Below are 14,726 nucleotides of genomic sequence, written 5' to 3' on the forward strand. Positions count from 1 at the left end.
CCCCTAACCCTTTCCTCAGCACAGCGCAAACCCCCTCCTTCCCCTCCTTCTCCCCCGCCCCCGCCCTCCCTTCCCCTCTACCATCCATCTCACAAACATCATACTTCGCCCCCTTCCCCCCCCCCTCCCCCTGCCCCTCCCCCTCCCCCTTCCCCGATCCCTCCCCCAGTCCCTCGCCCAACATCCCCCTCCGCCCCCCTGTACTCTCCGAACACGCATCTGCTTCCCGCCCTTCCCCTTACCAGCTTCTTACATCCCTGATCCAACCCCACTACTGGATGCGCGACAATTACGCGGCAGCGCGTGCGCGGTGGTGTATTTTGATGGGGAGGGGCGGGAGGGGTTTCCTTTAGTAAAAGGGAAAGGGGTAGGGGAAGGGCAAGGGGGAGGGGGGAGGGGGAGGGGTAGGAGGGGAAGGGGCAGAAGGGGCAGGAGGGGAGCCATGCGGGCAAAACGTCACGATGGTGATGGCGGTGGAAGTCTATGGGGACGTGAGCGTGACGTTTAGGGGGATTATTCGGGGGTGCCTGCGGATCCGTGGTTTAGGTATGTTTCCTCCACAAGCGGCTTTTTTTTTTGTTTTCTACGGTGTTTGGGGAGATGGGGTCTGGGGAGATGTGTAAATAGGGGATGGAGGCAGCGGTAGGAGGGGAGGAATGGGGAGGAGGGAAAGGCAGACAGGCTGACGGGATAGGATCAATGGCCAGGACAAACGGGCTTGGAACGCGACTGATTGCGGCTACGGGGATTATGCGAATGAGGAGGGCATGGTGTGTTACTACTGGTGGTAAGTCGCTTCGTCTTCTGCGAGCACGATGGTGTGCTGAAGTTGGAAAGGTGCGAGTTGTTTTGCAATGCTTGATCGTGTGGGCGAAGAGGACGACGCGATTTGAGTGCTCTTTGTCCTTACTGCATTGTCATACGCATGTCGTGTATGGGTTTTCAGATGGGCTCACCTATAAAGAAGCGGCCAGAGATATGTATGGTAGGCGAGTTGCAAGTTGGGAGTGCAGATATTAATTACTCAGCTCTACACGTGAGCATTGATCTTAGAGAGGCATGCTCCAAACGAGGCAAACGTCTTGACTTCTTTGCCTCAGGGGGTAGTACATTGTTTACTGCCGTCATCATACGTTTCATCAATCAAGATTGGCACAGAGCACGGAAAAGATTGTATGCATGTTCTTCGCTTCCAAATTTGAAATCAGGCCTAGAACCTCCTTGTGGCGTCCTTTGCAGTCTCACCTCGCATCTTCACCATTCCTAGTGCCCCATCCAACACACCATCCAGCCAGTGACTTTTTTGGGTTTACAGGACCGAGCATTCCTCGACAATCGTTCCAGCACACTCAAAGGCGATAATTAAGGCCCTAATCTTCAAATGCAGCCAATAAAGCCTAGAAGCTTGTTCGAACTCCCATGAACAGGGACATCCGTCTTTTCTCGCTGCGTTGAAGGCAGATATCTCTTACAGACAAAGACCTGGCTGAAGTCACCACCACGGCCCCTTTCACCTCTGCGTATCACAACCTCGTCATCGTGGATGTCTTTGTCATTGCTATTCTTCTTGTATTTATTGAGCTCGCTCGAAGGGCGCAACCATGCTTTTCCTCTGGGGGGATCCTCCTTCAGCACGGCGTCGAAGTATTTGTCTTGCTTGAGAATGTCTTCTTTGAGGTGCATTGTCCGGCACCATTGCCCGTATTGGTAAGGTCCGCCCATCCGGTGGTTGTTCTCCTCTAACCACATATTCTCGGGGCCGTCGTCCCAGGTGGTGTCATAAAAGACAATGTCGGACGCGACATCGCACTCGAGATTCAGATGAACCATGCTCGGGGTGCAATATTCGCCTTTGAGCAGGTTGAAAGTGTACGAATTCGTGGACGACTCGCTGTGTGACCATTTATATTCGTAGGAGAATTCATACGTCGTTGCGATGGAAGCTTTGACGAACACAATGTCCGTTTCTGCACTGATAGTAGTGCTGATGCCGAAACCAAGAGTGCTTTCGTAGCCATCGGTAAGGGTGACTTGTCGAGTGACCTGGCATCCAGCCTCTTGGCCGCAATAGATGCCTTCGGCAACTTCTTTACTCTTGGAAACCTTGGGTTTGCAAGTACCCATTAGAGGGAATTGGATGTCGATCATTCTGGCGTCGCCCCAGCCGTAATTGATTCGGTTTTGCTGGGTACCCGTGACGTGAACGAGATGCTGCGAGGCTTTCATCTCGGATGGATACTTAGCCAGATATTGACTTCTGACTGCATCGACAAGCTTGGACTCGTTTATCATCCTGTTGCCAGCAAGAAGAGTGTTCTGTTGTCCTTTCTGCGATCCCACAAGGACTGATTGACCAACAGCATCCTCAATCGCATATAGGTCGTCATGTGGATTAGAATTGTCTTGGTAAACTTGAGGGGGAACACAATGAGTTGCAACAAGATGGAAAGTACCCAGCAAGCCAAAAGCGTATGAGAGTACTTGCACGTGCATTTTGATGAAGACAAAGAGAGTTTGGTGTTGGAAGTTGATGATTGTGATGAGGAGAAAGGATTTGAAGAGTGCGAGAGCAGTGAAGTGTAAAGAATAATGAAGGACAGACTTGTTGAGCCCACTTTTATACCCAATCATCGGCCAAATGTTCGGTGAAAGACCGGATTGCAGCGCCGTCGAGTGCGCAGGCGACCATGTCCGAAGATTCAAGGTTTGTATGTATCTGTCTTTGACGAAGTTCCTACATTGCGTCAAGCTCAACGATAGGCAGACTGTCTGTAGTGGCTTGCGGATCCGAGTAGTCTTTGCATTTCCTTCGAATCAATGAGTCGCCGGAAAGGACGGTATCCTATTCTGGGCATATCCACCTGAGTAACCTAGTGGAGGAGCTTGCAGGTCTTTAGTGGAAGTTGCCGGCGTGGAAGAGTTCCGAGCATACCTGCTTCAAATTGACTCTCAAGCTATCGAACATTCTTACGTTTGCTGTCGCTACAAAATCAGAAAGAGCTCATCGATTGGCAAACCCCTCTCGTTCGCTCCAAGGCTTGGGCAGAGAATGTGGACTCTGTTATGCATGTCAGAAGATCAACTCAGAATGCTGGTGCTGCCGAGGTGAGGCCGTCTGCAATTCTGCGGGAGTGATACTCGTTGGGGCGGTAGTGAGCTAACCTTGAGAAATTCAGGCAAAGGAATGCAAAGTACTTCAATGTCAATACTTGCCTGAATCTGAACGAGACGCGAAGTAATGGCTGCCTGAATTTGACCGAATCGCAATCCAATAAGGTTGCGTGACAGTTGTCATGTAGATGCGGGGACATTCATAAGCCTGCATGATCGGCGCTGACAATCCTGCACACCTCTGCGCCACAGACCCCTCCTATCATTATGTATGTACCTCAGCTACGCATCTTCTTGACCACACATGTTCCGTCCTCTGCTTACTCAATCTCTTTATTTTCTCAAATGAAATGAAGGACCGAGGAGATGATGAACGATTTGCGCTGTGAAAGGGCGTCGATTGACCTTTCAACCCTCATTCGCGCGCGAACGAGGGGCATGACCATCCAACAAAGAAGGAGGGAGCGATCGGAAGAGCCAAACCAGAGGGCATCACCTCCTTTGAACCCCCTGGGTTGGTACACAGACGACTCATCTTCAATGAGATGACAGGGATTTCATCAAGCCTTTTGATATTGAGGAGCTGCACCCGTTGGGCGGAGCTGCGAGTCTCCATTCATTTAAAACCACCAATGATAGATCTTCGTAAGTAGATTTGTGCACGACATTATTGATAGTGAAACATACCCCTTTGAGAGTGAATAGTGGAGCATAGATGAGTGTGTTGCAATCCGTAGCCTGTGGCTGTGTAAAAGAGGCCTGATCTAGAGTCAATGACGCGTAGTACCGGACGGCTACGGAGAGTCCTCGTTGAGCTTGACGAGCCATAGGACTAATTGATCGGTGCTCACAAACAGCGTCAATGTCTTACTTTGGCAAGGCCTTAGTGGCGGTGTCAGTGTCAATTGGTCTTGAACCTTCTTGGCGCATCATAATGTCGCGAAAACTGTAAATGCTTTGGCCTTATGCGTGACTCTTGGTATTGTGACCTTGAAAGATTTGGCAAATAAACTTGCTTCTCGCCCACTTACGAGAGAGATGCGGTCCTGGAAAGTGTGGCTTGGTCTTACATTGCTTTGCGTATCAGTATCTGCTGCATATGAGGTGGAAAGCGGACTGTAAGCCTGCCTCCTCGACCCAGCTATCTGGACTGAAGGGAAGATCTTGACCAGCTATCCACCTAGTGCCGGTTCCGGAGTGAGCTTTCAAAGTGACGACGAATCTCGTCGTCAGCTCCTCTCGTCCCTCTTCCATTCCGCCATCGACATAGCCGGCTACGTTCTCAATGATACCAGCCTTCTAGAACGGCGCCGAGCCCACATCTTCGCTAACTACTTTCCCCCAACATCGCGGACTGCTGTGAATCATGTTTTCGACAATATCATAGGCGGCGACTTTATCAACGGCTCTCCTTCATTTTCCAACGTCATTATAACCGCGGATGATCCCGAAGGTACTTGTGGGATGATCAAAGGCATCACAGCATTCTTTGACGAAAGGCGATGGAAGAGGGGAGGCGGAATGTGGATAGTTTTTTGCGATTTTTTTTTCGAGAATCTGGGAATCGGAGGAATAGGAAATGTGAGAAGGCCAAGTTGTGGGGCGCTTGGAACGACAGTGAGCGAGCAGATGACATTTGGGCCGATGATTATGCTGCACGAAATGTTGTAAGCATTCAATTTCGCTGATGTTGGCAAAAAGCGAAGATTGATGGTGGTAGTCATCTGCCCTGGGTCGCAGAAGGCCTGTAAGTAATTGCAGCTTCTCTGTCGACTTTAAGATCATTTGGGCTTGAAGCTGAATTTTGCAGACCTGGAACTGGAAAAATTTACGACCACCTCGGTGTCGAGTTCTGGCAACATTATCTCTTAAACAACTTTGACCCACTTCTTGGCCCAATCATGGCGCATACAATCCTGAGATTGGAGCCCTTCAATGTGCAAGGTCTGGAGGGTGGAACATTGAAGAGTGCGACGAATTATCAGTGGTATGCTGCAGTAAGTTGGCATCCACGGCACCTTAAATGACGAAAAATGAAAGGGATGCTGAGAACCGGAACACAGGAAGTCTTCTTTAGTGCCATTTGCAGGCGATTATTTAGGAGTCCACAGAACTCGGTTGAAGCATCTTTTGGAACGTGCTACCGTGGCAACTGTCCGCAATGGGAACTGTGATGCAACCAGAAGAAGTCGTGATTATTTGCTTGAAAACAATATTGTTTCATGAAATGTCTGGACCTGGATAAGTCTCAACTCTCGTAATGCGGAAAATAGCACTGAAATTCGATCATTCGAAAAGTGATTAGCAGAGGGAGTCTGTTGGATTTCACTCAAAAAAGGTACCTTACGGCGCTTCAACTCACGGGATTGTGTAGCCCGCATCTGGTTGTATTGCCGTTCGGAGCGGCGTAGCTGCTTTGCTTTGATTGGTAATTCCGTAATACTCCCATCTAAGTTAGATTCTCAAGTTGATGATATCTTGATGCAACTTGAAATTTCGCGGCTATCAAAGACATTTCGTGTGCCGAAAGGCTCACGGAGTCTCCAATCAAAGTCCAAAATCGTGTTTTGGTGGCTGTTATGTATGATTTGTGCGAAAAACTTGGAGCGGGCGAATACAGCTTCTTTTCACACAAGACTATGGTTCCTCCTTCATCGTCGCGGTGTTGAGAATGATAGCAATTTGTTGGGTATATGTCATATCATTCTAAGTAAATATTAGCAATGGCCACACACCGACCTCATGCGATTTACAGACCATCAGACTGAAATGATCTGCCCCCTCTGCCCTCTCTACCTTGACTTCTACACCAGGGACCAGTTCTTTCCACGCAGTAGCGGAGAGATCGGTCTTGTTCTCGGTCAAAAACTTCATGTCATCCGGATCACCAGGTTGCGAAGCAAATGCCTTGTCTCCCTTCAGAGCTGAATCGGTTGCATAAATGATAGTAGTCTTGGGTGACTTGCCCTCAGGAAGAGGCTTGGGACGATAGCCAGCCATGATTTCCATGGTGCCATTGAAATGAGGCATGAGTGTTTTAGGCATCTCTTTGGTTGGTCCACCCGGGACGCCGCTTTGAAAAACTCCAGCTTCACGCAGGTGGTCTAAGAAGCGCTGCGGCAGCTTTCCCAACTTCTGTGGCGCCGGGCTATCAAGCAGAGTCAAGCTGGAGACTTCGTCACCTTGCGATATGAGCTCTGACGCTGCTTTGAAGGCTAGACTGCCCCCTGCTGACCAGCCACCAAAGTTGTAGGGGCCGCTTGGCTTGCGCCTGCGGATTTCGTTCAGGTAGGAGCCGACCAGTTCATCCAGTGTACATGTCATCTCCTCCGGGTGTCGTACGAAAGGACAATTGAGACCGACAACCGCAAGATCTGGACGGATCTTCGGAAGCTTGATATAAGCTGAGGCTGAGCCTGCTCCATCCGGAAAGAGGAAAAGAGTTTGCGTAGCTGTCTGGGGGACTCCTTGTAGCAGTACTGAGGTCGCTGGGCGTACCATGTTCGATCACGAAAGAAGAGGCGTCTAATTATGGTTCGAAGGGTTGAATTTGCGCTCAAGGTTCAATCGCTTTGTGCTAGAGGGACGTTTCCAAGTCTAGCAGTGTCTGAATCTAAGTACTTCACTTCCCCGTTGTCGGACGCCTGTCAGCACTACAGGAGCTCGGCCACTTTCTCGGTGACTTTCATCAGGTACTCAATGAACCCACATGTACGTAAGACTCGTACTGTCAGGTTATGGGGTGGACATAGGTAGTTGTGTGATTTTAAGCCCACCAAGCCGATCGACAAGAGGTGCCAAGCGCTTACATAAGACTTCTTGGCAAAGTCTTGGCGTGGAGATTTCGGCGATCTCAGGCTTCCAGCTTGAACCTTTGCAACATTGGAATGACAGCTTCCATGGAGGAGGAGGTACGCAGTGCTGTTCATCCTGTGAATCAGTGCTTCTAGGCTTGCTTGCGACACTCCTACACCTCACGCATGAAATGTCCAAGAGTAGGACTACGGATGGTCTGTGGGAAATTGCAAGAGCCGCTCTTCCTCCCTATCGCGGTCAATGGCAAGCTTTACGATCTCAGGACTGAGACCGGTATAGGAAGAGTCGAGACAGATATGAAGGCTCGAGGCAGATGAGAGCTCCAGGCCAGCTCCAGGCCAGGGTTCCCTCGTCGTGCAGGACCCTACATGGACGACTGCTGCGCTTCCTCTGCCCGAGACAACAGCGTCCACCCCTGTCTCTAAGGTACAAACAGTGAGTTGCACTCCCTTATGGGCTTCGATGAAACGATTGTCTTGCACTCCCATCCCTCTTATAGATCAACCGCCGCGGAACATTATGCAAGGCTTGAAGGGCAAGAGGTCGGGAAGACTAAACGACTACGTACGAGGCTTGAACAATTGGACCATGATCTCATCACATTGACACTGCAATGTGGCTGGTGGTACTGTCTTGTGTCTACGGTACCAGGCCGAAGAGATGGACTTTACAAACTCCCATGCTTAAAGATTCGTCGAAAGTGCTCACGCAGAATGGCGAATGATGAAGTAATGAATATACAAGCTTTCATTTTCTGTGTCTAGCACTGAGCCGATAATTTAGTACCTTGCCTTGCAGCCCCTGCAGCAGAATTGAGCGGAACAATCTAATACCGCAAAGCTACTGTGCTTCTGCCTTCTGATACTAAATCGGGTCTGTCTAGTTCATACAGCGAGAGTCACACATTAAGATCCTACTGCGGGCCTTCCCACCGCCATGTGTCCGCTAATTTCAGGAACGCCATGTGCCAATCTCGTTAGGATTGGAGCTTTTCTTGCGCCTGATAGCTTGGTTTGGCAATAGCGCTCAATCCTTAGGTTTGCTTCAAGGCCAAATTAGATCAGGTCGTTTAATCAGCGTAGCCGATAAAAGACTTGGATTAATTAATGAAGAACGCGCGGTCCATTTAAGATTGCAGTCTCTTCAGCTTGCAGCCGTTCCCCTCGATGATTCCACGGTGGTTGAGTTTGAATGAACAGCAACTTGGAAGATGACCCAAACGCAAGTGGCATGCGTGTACATCATTGTACACGCACACTACGCCTTCATCTTGAATGGTAAAAAAGGCGATTCCCGAGTCTCTTTTCGGTAATCCTGTCTGACCTATGACAAGGAAGTGACTGACGCGATGCTTAGCTGAGCATGGCTTTGCATCAGCATTTGATGTGGGCGCAGCTTATAGCATTCCTGCGTCATCTAGCTGCCGCTTTCCTGCCCGATGCTAGGCAGTACCTGGAATCTCTACTACGGTTTGTGGCTAAGGCCAGGGTCTAAGGAGTAGATCACAGTTCGTTGCGGCGCGGGAGGCCACGCGAGGGAAACCCCAAGGTCAATTGTGCCTTACAAGCGGCTCCCTTGGATGGATGGGTGGTATTTATTGATTGGCTCGATTATTCAGCTTATGAAATCAGCTCCATACCCCGCCTAGCTAGGTAAGACATGCCATGCAGGATGGACCCTGGTCGCAAGGATCTCCTTCTGACTGGTGGCTGGATTTTGGAACCTGAGGTCGGATTAGTCGTATGATCTTACTTACAGAGAGCAATGAGGCCACCAACTTGACCACGCAATGTACTGGGTCTAATGCACTAATCTTCGCAAGTTTATTGTGCTCGCAGGAATTATGGTGAAACGAGCTACAGGACTCAGGCTTGTCGGCCTCCCATATCGGCTACTTGACCGTTGACACCGGCAATACAACGTCGGCGAATTAAATCACCGAAGAAGTGCCCAAATCTTCCCAACCGGTCTCTACAAATGCTGTCCATCGTCATGTGGACTGAAAGATGCTGAGAATGGGAATGTTCACAATTCTCATAAATTTTGCCGATGACTGCAGGAGAGATTTATGAGTTTCGCTTCGCAATGGCCAAGCTCTGTGCTTACTCCGGAAACTACTCTTTCCGACGACACCACCGATCGTTCCCGTCCGTAATCCTTCGGCCTGTCATCTTAGCTCCAGTACTCTCACCTCATCAATCAATGCCAGCGGTCACTGATAAGTGAAGCGATTTGAAATCCTCAGACATTGACATCGCATCCTTAAGCTTCATCAGACAACCCATACCATATCTTGTCCTGTCCACCTAATTGTCGATACCAGACTTCGAATACTCCGCCCCATCATGTCGACCTACATTCCACGAGCGGAGACTGCAGGCAAGTCTACTGCGAAGCCACCGAATCTTCGCCTTTCATGTGACTCTTGTGGCATGGCAAAGGTCAAATGTAGTAAAGAACGTCCCGCTTGCGAGCGCTGTACTTCAATGCAGCTCAAATGCGTGTACGGCGTTTCTCTCCGACATGGGAGACCCCAACGTAAGAAGCCCCAGCAATCTACGTCTTCTCTGCCTGGACAGGAACGGCGAACAAGCGCTCAAATTCCACGGCTGGGTGAACGACAGGAATCCTACTCTTCGATGCTCAAGGAATCGTACTTGGATCTTCAACGATCAGTGACTGACTTGGGCGATGTTTCGGCACAAAACATCGACATCAGTGTGCATTTTGGGCAAGATTGGCTTGACGCTTCGCCGCAGACCTCCGAGGCTTCGAAGCACGCTGATCAGTCGTCGGCACCTTTTGCGCCAACGTACTCGGAATATGAACCGCCTTCGTATATGATTTCGGATGCAGTAGAATCCATGACGCCTTCAATGTCCAACTTTGACCCTTCGTACGTGTCTTCTGGGGGAATTCACCAACGATATCTTCGGAATTCTCAAATACTTTCGATTTTGACATGAACGATGCCCCGGATACACCGATGAGCTCATCTCCACCCGACTCAGCGCCTTCCAGAGATGTGTTACCATATCCTCAACATCCTGCTTGTGGCCAAGGACCGAATAGTTGTGCTGCAATCGCCTGGGACACAATGACAGCTCTCGAAACTTGTACAGGTGCAGGTATTTCTAGCGAAAGCTTTACCAATCCATACGCCTATGCTTGGACCGATGATCATGATCTGCAAGCCGGAACTCTTGATGAAATCTTGAGGGTCAATCAGCGAGCTATCACGCGGATTTTTGAGATGCTGCAATGCACTTGCGCCAGGAAACCAGACATGGCGATGCTTTTAGGGTCTATCATCACCAAGATTCTTGCCTGGCACCGCCGAGCGTGTTCGAAGTCAGGGGATTTAGACCCGTATCTTCCAGTGGATCCTCTCTTTCCTCACCCGTCTGGTACTACTACGCCCATGAGTAGTCAATCAAGCACGGGTGTAAACTCGCCCTATCGGAAGCGCCCCTGGGATCACGAGAATATGGAGACGATTAATCCAGCAATCCTCTCGAAGCTATCCGCCGAGCCTGTGCGTGTTGGCAAGTTCGTGCCCGACGACGAAGTGCAGGGCCCGATTCGCCGACTGCTTATCCTTAGCAACCTCAAAAAGGTCAGACCGATGATTGACTGCCTAGGCCGACTATCCGAAACCTACGAAGACAACGCCTCGAAGAATCTCTTCACGATGTTACGGATGTGGCTGAGAGAAGAACTGTCTCGCACGGTCAAAGACGTCTGCCAAAGGACGAGCGTGACTGACGTGGGCCTCATAAGCGCGTGCGGGTGACCAGCAGTCTCCGGCCCTCGTCTCGCACGCTTTCTGATATTCCTAGGAAACTTACGACTTCACAACTGATCGCATATGACACCCTCGTTCTTCAAACTGGATATGATATCTTACGAAAAGTCCCATCATTCGACGGCACGACATGAGTAACGCACGACATTCACCATAGACAGACACGACTACAATTAGCTTCACAGCAAATTCAACAATATGTGTCCATTTACCCTTCGAGCTCTGTCTACGCTTGTGAATGCTGACTAACTTTCACACCCTTAATCTCGCCACCATGCATCATAACCCCTGAATCTTCTTCGGCAAAGCCAAAAATGCACGTCTCAACGGTGTTCTCTCTACTTCTGACCTACCTCAAAGCCACACTACTCTTTTCTCCTACCCGTCAAGTCACCTCTCACACTCTTCATACCCCAATGCATGTGTAATCATTCCCGTTTAGTCAAAATCGACCACTCCCGCGAATCAATTTCCCCGACCAAATCCAACACTGCGACTAATTCTATCAACGAAGCCCATGCTATGAATGCCGACAAAGCCTTCCCGACGACAGAGCCAACACTCAGATTGCCTGAAAGGGTTCCCCGAGCCTTTGAGGGGCGAGCGAAGACATTGAATGTCACATCACAGATGCGCATATTCCAGACAGGCCACGCATTCCCGATCATGGTCCCCGGGAGAGTGCCCTAAGCCCTCGCCCTAAATCTCTACCCTTAGGGCTTGCCCACGGGCGCTCCCGCGGCCTCGTCCCCAGCTTGCAGGCCACCCCTGGGCGACCGTTTCCCAACTCTATCTCTACTCCCCTCTACTCCGCCCATACGGGTAAAACTCTGCCCCCCCACCTTCCCTCTTCCCCCTTGCCCCTTCTCATCCTTCGAACATCCACGCCGTACCCATCAATGCGCCTTCTCCCATCTCCTCCATGACACTCCAGTCCCAGAGTATCGGAACCTTTGTGGTGGGAGTGGAAATTCCGACACGCCAAGATCATCATGGCGTCCCCCAACGGAATCCGCACGTCAGCTTTCTTGGCTCCTGCAACTAAATTCGAAAAGCTGAGGTAAGCCTGACGCTTGCGTGGTACGATACATGCGATGCGAATGTCAGGTATCGGACCTTGGGTACTAGATGGGCTGGTGGGGGTGTCAGACGAGTTTGGAGGAGGGAGGGGGTGAGATGACAGCGGGTCTTTCCGGGGGCTAGGGAGGAAGGGCTAGGGGAAGCCACCCGCTCGTGCTTTAAGTAGGAGTGGGATTGATGGGAGTGGGCAGTAAAGGGGGGGGAGGGGGCCACGGGCTGCTTATCTTAGCTTATGGTGGAGTGGTGGTTGGGGGAGGGAGGGGGAGGGGGGCGTGGTGATGGCGGTGAGACTAACTTTACTTAGGAAGGGTCAGCAATGCGCGAGGTTACTCTAGCGATGCGGGATGGGACGGCCGCGTGGATAGGGTTTGATGGCAAGGTTTGGGTGGGACGACAGACAGGGGGGGCGTATGCTTCCATTGCGCCTTCTAGTACGTTAGGAATGGAATGTGAGATTTCTGACGGTAGTGGTGGTGGGGAGCTTTGTAAGCTGGGTTTCTGGGGTGCGATACCATCTGGTGCGTCTAAGCTGGAACTTTTGGCTACGCTAGGGGTAGTATGCATGTGTGCGGGTGGCATGTGGCCAGGGGGTTGAATCGTGGCTGACTACGCGCGTCTCTCGTAGCATGTCCTCGACCTGACTACTACTTCATACACCACAAGATTGGATTTTCAGCATCCTACTCGGTAGCGCGGATGACGTGCATGAATGGGACGTGAGGAAGAACAGCTCCTGCACATGGGTGACTTTCAACGACTTTCGAAGCAAACAATGTATAACACGCTCTCTTCCCGGCAGAGAGCCCTGTCTCTAAGGATCATGCTCCGCCAAAGTACTGCATCAAACGGGTATGGCCTCTGGAAGACCGATTTGAAAGATCAGATTTCCATGATTTGATATTCTTGATAAGTAGGATACACAATTCCACAGCCTGCATACAGTTGGCAAACGATCTTATTCTCAACCATGCTTGGAACTTTCCCCGCTCTCCCCAGATTTCGCATAACGTCTACAACACAGAAGCCTACACAAGAACCCACGGGGGCAAACCTAGAGAATGCCATTGACCGCACGCGAGCCACTTTCACACAATCTTTTTGGAAGAGACTATGCAATCATCAGGCATCCAGGCCGACAAGTTCGCACGCCACGGTCTAAAGCTATATCCTCCTCCGTTCACCTCTCGTAGTATCATCGACCTCATTGCCTGGCCGTCGACGGCGCAGCTGGTCGCGTAAACCATTCTTTCGATTAAACCCATTAGCGCACTTGCTCCTCTCAGCCTCCATCGACTGTACTTACCAGGCATCCAATTCTCAATTCCCTTACTCTTGTCCCCCACATCATTAGTGAAGAAGATCTCGACAGATCCCCCCTCCGGTATACGCGCGAACGATACTCTCCCCCATCTTTCCTTGTCCTGCCCTTGGTACCATTGCCGGGCCCCCTCTATGCGCGCTAGGTCTTCGTCGATCGTCGACATGGTAGATCGCTTGGGTACGCGGAAGGCGAGTATTGGTAATTTCTGCCGCTCTCCGTCGGCAAGGTACATGTGAGGGGGGCCGCGGGTCACGAGTTGCTTCTGAGGGTGGAGGTATTAGCAGGACTCAAAGAGAAGCCAGGAGGGCAGGGGGGGCAACGTTTGATGGGAGGTGAAGGAGGGAAGGGAGAAGGCACACCGTCCGTTCTGGCCTGGTGCCCAGGATTGCGTTGACTCGTTGGTTAAAATGGTAATCGGCTGGCTGGGGGTAGTCGGCGGGATCGCGAGACTTGAGCGTGAACCTGAGAAGGGGATGAGTGTGGAGAAGGAGTGATAGATGGGTAAGAAGGGACGGACATGAAAAACCCATCGAACTCCGGACTGCTGAAAGTTTTGACGTGGTGTTTATTAGGCACGGTGGCGCCTGAGGCTGCCATGGCTTCAAGCTAGTTGGATTATTGACAGTGAAAGTGGACGAGCAATGGATTGAAGAGCTATAGGAGAAGGAGGAGAGCTAAAGAATATGAAAGGGAGTATGGAATAGGCATGTCCTTTATATTTGCATGTATTGTTTGATCAGTAGGACGCTGGTTGTGCGACCTGGATTTGTGTGGCCTGAAATTCAGACGTTTCAAACTCCAGTGTCGGACAGGCCGCGAACGATGGACAAGCCATCGGTCTACAGCACTGATACACTGTTTTAAACGAGACATGTGCGAAAGGAATTGAAGTGCGTGAGAGGCGTAACGTATCACAGAGGTGATATTGGTCTATCATGCTGCTATTCAATTCGCATTTGAGGCCGGAAGGACCAGGCCAGCGGTTTTGAGGTTCATCTCACGCTGAGATCAAACTCTAGACTATTGCCCTCTTGGATATTCTTCGTGCTACTCGTGCAAAGTCGATATGGAATTCAAGGATTGCATCCCCAGGAAGAGATTTGACGGGCCAATAAGCTTCTTGTCTCAATTAAAGAATCCACCATATGCTTCTTGAGGCCTTCGAACTTCTATCTAACCTTCCCATCAGAAGCCCGTGAATATCGAACAGGCAGGTTCGAGTCTATCTCATATCATGCATGCTAAATGCGCATGATCAACACAGATGAAATATGTTCTGACGCCTCAGACTTCAATGCGACTTTCCAGACATCCAAAACCGTTTCTTCTTTCTGCTATCATCCTTTTCTGTGGCACAGGCAAATATGGCTCCTAAAAACACTTGATTAGAGACCTTGAAAATCGCAATATATCGAGCACTAATCAGGCATACTGGGCATTCCATCTTCGCCTGTCAACGTCACTTCGACATGCTCTTTTCCCTCGAAGGGGACCCGCGTACAAACGATCTCTTCGAAAGGTGCTTTACGTCTGTCAACGAGTCAGCATTTTTGAAGTACTATATGAGATGTTGTCGCACGTGTGGCTCAGCTT

The 14,726-nt window shown here is 50.4% G+C and overlaps 3 protein-coding genes across 3 annotated transcripts; 1 reads left to right on the forward strand and 2 right to left on the reverse strand.

Annotated features, from left to right (window-relative positions):
• Positions 1-1,377: 1,377 nt before the first annotated feature.
• Positions 1,378-2,493, reverse strand: KY384_000107 (uncharacterized protein; the record flags this gene model as incomplete). Its single annotated transcript, XM_044808644.1, has 1 exon — positions 1,378-2,493. One exon carries the CDS (start codon positions 2,491-2,493, stop codon positions 1,378-1,380), a length of 1,116 nt encoding a protein of 371 aa, XP_044665397.1.
• Positions 2,494-5,817: 3,324 nt separating this feature from the next.
• Positions 5,818-6,612, reverse strand: KY384_000108 (uncharacterized protein; the record flags this gene model as incomplete). Its single annotated transcript, XM_044808645.1, has 1 exon — positions 5,818-6,612. One exon carries the CDS (start codon positions 6,610-6,612, stop codon positions 5,818-5,820), a length of 795 nt encoding a protein of 264 aa, XP_044665398.1.
• A 3,277-nt stretch (positions 6,613-9,889) lies between these two features.
• Positions 9,890-10,720, forward strand: KY384_000109 (uncharacterized protein; the record flags this gene model as incomplete). The annotated part of the gene is made up of 1 exon (XM_044808646.1): positions 9,890-10,720. The coding sequence occupies one exon, from the start codon at positions 9,890-9,892 to the stop codon at positions 10,718-10,720; it is 831 nt and encodes a 276-aa protein (XP_044665399.1).
• Between the last annotated feature and the right edge of the window lie 4,006 nt (positions 10,721-14,726).

This window comes from Bacidia gigantensis (genome assembly GCF_019456465.1).
Source record: "Bacidia gigantensis strain McMullin 20006 chromosome Unknown contig_49, whole genome shotgun sequence".
NCBI classification, from domain to species: domain Eukaryota; kingdom Fungi; phylum Ascomycota; class Lecanoromycetes; order Lecanorales; family Ramalinaceae; genus Bacidia; species Bacidia gigantensis.